Here is a 7,705-nt window from a genome sequence, read left to right as displayed (position 1 = left end):
CAGAATTCAGAGACAGAATAAGGACAACACTGAGCACATATCTGTGCGGAAGTGAAAACAGTGTAACGGGGGACATTCTGAAGACGTGAGCTGTTTCGGTGGAATCACATCCTCCCGCCCACCCAGCACCTTCAAGGCCCGGCCATCCCCTGACACTCTGAGTTAATCTGTAATGGAGTATCAGTACTAAGACACTGTATATGTGCCTGTCATTCCTCTTCCCCAAAGTAAACAAGAGAACGGAACCACACAGGTTTTAGCACATAATACCTTAATGACATCAAGCAGTGTCCTGAGACTCAGCAGTGATAAAACACTGCAGTTCAAAGCAGAGACCGCGGAATTTCAACTTAAACGATCAACGAGAAAACGTTTAACATTTTGCTGGGAAGAAGGCAGCCAAAAAGTCGTTCGCATTTCCGCTGTTCGGTGTGGTTGAATACGCCCGTGCTTCTAAACGCTCCCTTTTCTCTCATGGGCTTATGGGGTTGTATTGATGACAAGCCAATTGAGTGGCAACCCCCACCACAGTTGGAGTGACCCTGAGAGGACAGGTCTGCCTGGCCCTCAGGGATGGGGACGCCCTCTTACTGTTCTGGGGTTGTCCCCTCTTCCTACCCCTCATGTCCTACACAGAGCAAGCAGGGTCATCAACCCCTAGACCAGCCCCCAGTGTCATCCTCTGGGCTGGGAGAGAGTGGCGACACTTACGACACAGGCCTGGTATAGGAAGACTGGGCCACTGGGCTTGGGGCATAGGAAATCTAGCACTTACGGCGAGGGAAAAAAAAAAAAAAAATGGAATCCACCTCGTTACACCAAAGCTGGCAGTCTAAACTCATTCACGAAACCACCTCAGGGTAAACGACCTGAGATCTGGATGCCACCAGGCACTGCGCATGCTCTCGGTGGAAAACACCGCGTCCCAGGCCAAGGGTTCCCCAGCAACTGCCGGGCGCCGGCTCGGGGACACAACCAACATTTGGGAACACGAAAAGGCGACACATGCTGCTCTCTCTGCATGCGGCACTGTAGGAGGAGCGATGCTAGTGACTTAAAACCGTCTTTTCCAGAGCATTTACCTCCTAAGGCCTTGACTGGGCAAATGATTCTAAAATCTCCCTGCCGAAGTCTGCGGGCAAATGGACTGCAGCCTGATGCGCACAGGTTTAAAAGCCCCTCGTCAAGCATCAGCCGCCAGCGTGTGAGTCAGGCTCCCTGGGAGCCGAGGCTGGCTGGTCGAGGTCAGAGCTTACACAGAGTTGCACTCCATTATCTGAGAATGCCTTATCCCCAGAGGTCCAGGGCCAGCTTCGTCTAAGCCAAATGGAGATACCAGGGCACGAGGCCACTGTCTGAGGGTGTGAGACTTGTCTGTGAGCCTTCAGATAGGGCCGAGGGCATCTCCGGGTTATTAGGGCCTTTTAAAAATAAATACATCGGCTTAAAAATCTTAAACTTTTCATCCCCTTGTTTCTGAGACTTTCCCCCTGGACTCTTTCTTTAGTGTGGAAGGATAGCCAGTGAAAAGAGAATGTTAAATTCTAAATGTGGATAAAAATGTACATCCAACGTGCTTCAAAAGGAATTAGTTTAGTTAAAAAGTTGTTGTTGTTGTTGTTTTTTTAAATCAAGGCCCATATGTATACAGAAATTTCTTATTCCCTTTTATTTTCATTTAACTGCCTATCTGGAATTATAATGAGGAAATGAAGTCATTCTGGAATTTGTTGAATGTACTGTGTGCTGACTGGTAGAATACAAGAGATACAAGTTTGATAAGGGACCGGTTCTTGTGTTTGGTGGCCTTGAGCTTCATACTGTTTTTATAAAGCAGTGCTGACAAATTTCTCCTAGAGGAGGATAAGTACATGGCAGCTTACCTAAGAATACTGTCATGGGTAAGCATTTTGGAAGAGTGTAAGCTAAAGGATATTAAAATAGTTCCGGGCAATTTAAGCTCCATGCTTCTAATAAAAATACTCATTAGCCAGGTCTCACATATAATCAATCAATTATTTTAATAAAAGATGCATTAGTTTGGTCCCTCATGAAAATTCTGGTTAACAGAAAAACAGAGTCGGTATTTTATGGCGTCCAAATCTGACTTACGAAAGTCTAATAATGGATCTCCATCCAGAAAGTTGACAGACTTCGTGGAAAAAATGACCGAGTTACCTCATGCTGTTTTTTCCTTACTCTTAACACTCCAGGTCGCGAAAATGGAAGAGAGAGACGGGGGCAAAGAAGCGGGAAAAATGCATAAAGACAGAACAAGTCACTTTCTTAAGTTCTCATCGAAATATATGTGAAAAGTCAGGTCTGCCTCGTGCTGGAATTGAAAAGCTCTTTCGAAATAGTTAACCACCAAAATTCAAAACGAAACAGAAAAATCCTTAAGATGGGCCCAAGGCAGGGTTTAAGAACTGTCACCAAACTGTGCCATATCCCTAACACTGCCGTTCGTTGTCATCTCGGCACCAGCTCCTCGGCTGTGCCTCAATTCCCATTAGACCAATTCAACACTCTTCATGAAGTCCAAGGTGCGTCATAGCCCCTCGTGGCTTGATAACGGCTTGACAGTTTGAACCAAGCGATGGGCGGACCTGGACGATCGGGAATAAATAATATTCTAGTTCCGTGTGCAGAAACACGTTTTCCAAAGCTGAGCTTCAGAAAGAGAACTCAGAGTTCAGTTTTGTGGCCTCATCAAAGATAAGCAATTCCTACTGAGCTTGTTGTTCTTAGGAGAAGCCTCTGAATTCGTTGGACGCGACAACAAATATCTCAGTCTGGGAGCATAATGTGGGATAAACCCTGGGCCCTCTAGCGGAGGAAGATGCCCAAATAAACTTGCAAAATTCTTGTTTTTGAGGATAGAAGTGACTATAGTTTAGACATAATCCATGTTATAAACCGAGCATATATATTTTGGGCAAATACTCCAGTTGAGAGCCAATCTATGCCATCCTCCCTGCTCCCCCAAATAAAACGAGACGAAGATGCATTTCGGGCAGTGCCTCTGGAATTCAGAAGCGCTGTCACTGGCTCCTGGAGAGGGCCGTGCTCTGGGCCCGTGGTGTGGGCAGCAGCCGGGGACAACGCTCACGGTCAGCCTCTGTTCACCCCCCGCCCGCGTCTGGGCCTTCTCTACAGGGTTCCTGCCCTACTGGTGAGGTTCTTGGAAGGAAAGTGACTTTTACTCTTTCCATATGGTGGAGCTGGAAGCTGGGTCATTTGATTTATCCTTGTTAAACTGTAAATGAAGTTAATTTTACCGTGCCAGGAGTCAGGAATAGATAATGTTCCCGCTTGAGGGAATAGATGGCTTGCTTCACAATGACGGGGAACTTTTCCTCGGAATGTACTGGGAAAGACTCCGAAAACAGACAAGGAGGAAGAGACTTTGTAATCTGAAAACATTCTCTTTGAAATGGTAGAAAGGTACTTCTGCCAAAGTCTCACCTGGCAAATTCATAGTCTCAATAAATTTTTTTTTTTTCATTTCATGACTTTAAGATAGTTGAATTAAAATGGCCTGAGATTAATTTATAATCAAATCGCTATTCTCAATCACTAAAATGTGCAAGTCATCTGAAGCAGCCAAGACCTAAAACTAACTTGATTATCTTGCAAACCTGCAGACAATTGGCAAGGTCATAGATTGTGCTGCAATTGAGCTATGTGCTGACAAACAGAACTAGCATTTTCTTTTAGTGCATGTATTGGATTAAAAAAATACCTTCCCTGGCTGTGACTCGTTTCCATGCATTCTGATGCTGCTATCTACAGTTTTAGCAGAAACAATGGAAATACTGGTAAATCAGAGCATTTAAGAAATTAGAATTATTTAATTTTTACTAACGGTTGTAAAACTTAGTGAACGGAGGGAAAAAACTACCCAAAATATGTGCTATAAAATCCTCCCCCTCTCCATGAGGTATCACCAGTTGTCAAGAAAATGCCAAAATGAACAGTCTTTCAAAAGACATCCTAAACTGTCAGGCAAGAACAATTCTCACTGAATGTGGGAGGAAGGGAGAGAGGAAAATAAAATCGGATGTCTTTTTCTGGAAGGTTTAGATTAAAATCTCAATGCTCTACTTCAGGGCCTCTAAATAATTATGCTTTACCCAAAATAAAGCCAATCTGAGAGTCTCAATTTTCAGGGAAGTTGGCGACCATCTGTAGGCGGAGCCAGGCCTACCCCAAACGGAAATCAGTGTTACCTCGTTTGCAGCCATCCATTTTCTGTTCATGGATGAAAGGAAAATTTACATTGTCTCGGACCTTAGTTGCTTCTTTTACATTGTACACAAACTATTTTGGAACGGATGTATTTTAAAACGTATACGAGCATGGATTATTTCCTCTTTAACCTACGTTATAATTTCATCTTTGTGATTCATTTTCTTACCAAATTAACACTCCGGCAGAATTATATTTGAAGGATTCCTATGGTGAATTATTCGGGAAGATGAGGAATACTTCATTCCAAGTATTCTGTCATGTGAAATGACTTACAAAGATACAATTTCCCTTTAAGCATGGTTCTCAAAGCCAAGCTATATCTGTGTTCATGGCATTGATTCTTAGAGATAAGGAAAAAATAAATCTTGAGTCATATTGTCTAAACCTGACGGAAGGGGTCAGTACTTAGAAATACTTCCCTATCATCATGCACAAGCGACATTGCTATGGACCTTCACACAGTCTCTCTGGGACTCCTTATAGTCTATATGCTCATGTCGGTGTGAAGCACATGTTAAAAGAAAACCAACCAACCAACAAACAAAAACAACAACGTCCTTTTCATCCTTTGCTGGCAGGTGGCGGGAGACCTGATTTTTTCAGAAGTCCCATAGCATTTAATGGCTCGTGAAAGACAACCGCGGGGGCAGATGGGCAAGACCCAGGGCTGTGGCTTCGCCTGTCACTTACGCTCTCCACGCCACGTCTTTGATCAGACACGCAGTCGGCACCAGGAATAACCCCAGCCAGAAGTGTGCGGAACTCAGAACCATCGCTGCCTGCAAGACACAGAAGCGACATGGGCATTAATACTTTTTCTTCCCAAAATGGCGAGACGTAATTTAACCCCGGTCAAACATCTCATAACACTGAAGCAGCAGGGAGGAGTAAACTCAGTGGAGGCTCCAACGTGCACCAGGAAGAGCTTCGATGGGCTGAGCGCTCCTCCACGATCTCTACCGGCTCTCATCTAGTTCTTTTATTGTGACAAGGGTTGTCACCGCTCTCTTTCCATGAAGTGCTTGAAGCCCCTGTGAGATCAGAACACTGTCCTAAGTCCCTCCTGCAGAGAAATGTTGGACAAATGTCGGGGCCACCAGAATAAACTTTGACCCACTAGGGTCCTGTCATCCGCCTCACTATTCATCGGGCATGGTCCTTGGCTGCTCGTTCATGCGGCAGAGCCAGTGTCTTGGAGCAAAGCACTGTGGTTCCCAACAGCCAGAAGAGGAGGGCAAACAGGTTCGTTTTGCCTTTGAAGAACTTAAAGTTGTGTGGCACGCGCGCACACACACACACACACACACGTGTGGTATAATTTACATGATACAGTGGAAGACCGTTGTCACAATCCTGGTTTACAGGTGACTATTAGAAGGCTGGGAAGACTCATTAAAGCAGACAGAATGGGGGATGTGCCTGGAAAGATACGCAGGACTGGACCAAGACAGAGAGAGGGAGGGATGGAGTCCCCAGTGGCGGGATGCACGACGGGGAGCAGCTGTTCTTGGTGGCGCTGCTGCTGGCACGCCGGGTCGGAGCCTGTTTGGGAGGGAAAAGGTAAAGAGGGTTTGATGGAACAGAGTTGCAGGGCCAGATCCGATGCCAGTGAGGTGAGCGGCAAAAGCAGAAGAGGACACGGCTCTGGACAGAAATGGGGTTGGGGGTACGGAGCCCTTAGATTTTGGTTTCGAGCGAGCAAGGCCGGGAGCATGGCGCTGGCTGGCGGGAGGAGGGGCGGAGGCACTATGAAGGTCCCGGACCCTCGCAGGGACCTGGTAGGGCTGAGAAACGAGGGGGGCCCCTGAAGTAGCCCTCTTCATGCTGCACAGAGAGAGTGGGGTTCTCCCCGGCCCTAGCCTGTTATTCAACCTTCAACTTGCTCTTTGATTTTGACCTTCTCCTCCAGTCGGCTGGCCAAACACGCCGAGGCCTTTGCCGCTCCACCTGACTGCTCCTGAGCGGGGGGCGGGGGGCCCCTCTCACTGCTTTTCCGTCCGTCCCCAACCCCCTGCAGCCACGGCCAAGCACATGCCCAGCCAGGTCTGTCTTGCCTCTGAACCCCATCACGTAGCCCCGTTTGTGGTCCTCGGAGGTTATGACAAAGAAACTGAGACGTGGTGAGGTTTGGGGTGAAGCTACACTCCAGCCCTGGCCCTAGCAAACGGCTTTCCTTTCTAAACACAAGAGTGCCACCTTTTTGGAGGAACAATTTGAAACGTGAAACACCGGTGAGCTTTGTCCCATCCATCCCAGCTCTCAGAATTCATCCTGAGGAAATAAGTAAGAAAATGTATAAAGAAGCAGGTATAAGAATATTCACATAGCGCTGGACTATTAAAAAAAGTAAGAGGTAAATGCCCAAGAAAAGGACTTACTAGGACATTGAGGTCCATCCCACGGACCGCTATGCAGCAATTCAAGGGATATAGAACCACATTTGTGGGCAGAGAGAGAGGTCATGTTATACCGCTAATGACAAATCTGGGTTCTGAGAAAACGCTTTACAGGGGCCGGGGCCGGGCGTGTGGAGTAGGAAGGTGAGTAGCTCAAGCCTCCAAACTGTACTTGACATGTCACCTTCCCACGAAGGCCACTCACAAGTCCCCGCATCTTTGGGTTAATACATATGTCAGAATACGCCGATCTACGCCACCATTTGTGTCTTCCGGTTTTAGTATTTCCCCACCTTTAAAAAACACATCTCAGGACTTCAGAAACGGTGGCGTGGCCCCGGCCTTGATGCCTCAGACAACCAACCAATCCCTTTGCACATGTGCATGCTGATGTGTTCGGGGGGAGGAGCGTCTGGGTACCACAGTTGCCAATTTTTATTTGGCTATTTCTACTTCCTGTTTGTTTGTTTTTTTTTTCCTATAGAAAACATATATTGCTTCCATGAAAGAAAACTTAAACTCGCCCCATCCCCTTCCAAGCAAACTATAAGGAGATGGATTAGCCAGCTCCTCTGTGGTCCATCTCTCATCGCCAACCCTCTGGCCTCGGGGGATGGGGGGGTCGCGACTGGGGTCCCAGGAGCCCAGCTGGGAGGACCCCTGGGGTTTTGTGGTGCTTGGCCCCGGAAGGCGGACTCTTCAAGCTGTGCTGTGGGCCTGCATCACAGGTCGTCCGCTAGGTGTACTTATCAAAGGATGCGATCGCTTAGAAATAACGTTTCGCAGCCGTAATGCCCCATTGTAAAAATATTGTGGAACTGGGAACTTTTCTTTGCAGGAGGACCCCTGGGGTTTTGTGGTGCTTGGCCCCGGAAGGCGGACTCTTCAAGCTGTGCTGTGGGCCTGCATCACAGGTCGTCCGCTAGGTGTACTTATCAAAGGATGCGATCGCTTAGAAATAACGTTTCGCAGCCGTAATGCCCCATTGTAAAAATATTGTGGAACTGGGAACTTTTCTTTGCAGAAGGAAATAATTATGGAAAGTGAATTCGAGCTGC

At 47.0% G+C, this 7,705-nt stretch overlaps 1 protein-coding gene across 1 annotated transcript in view; it reads right to left on the bottom strand.

The window, feature by feature from the left end:
- The window catches only part of ATP8A2 (ATPase phospholipid transporting 8A2), a 470,091-nt gene that overhangs the window by 34,923 nt on the left and 427,463 nt on the right, over window positions 1–7,705 (bottom strand). Inside the window, exon 33 of the mRNA XM_006915835.2 lies at window positions 4,942–5,026. Within this exon, the coding sequence (XP_006915897.1) occupies window positions 4,942–5,026 (85 nt within the window). The remainder of the gene's footprint in view (window positions 1–4,941; window positions 5,027–7,705) is intronic.

The sequence above is a fragment of the Pteropus alecto genome, unplaced genomic scaffold (assembly GCF_000325575.1).
Source record: "Pteropus alecto unplaced genomic scaffold, ASM32557v1 scaffold16, whole genome shotgun sequence".
In the NCBI taxonomy this organism is placed as follows: Eukaryota; Metazoa; Chordata; class Mammalia; order Chiroptera; family Pteropodidae; genus Pteropus; species Pteropus alecto.
The sequence above is the reverse complement of the archived record's forward strand: the minus strand, read 5'-3'. Positions and strand labels throughout refer to the sequence as shown.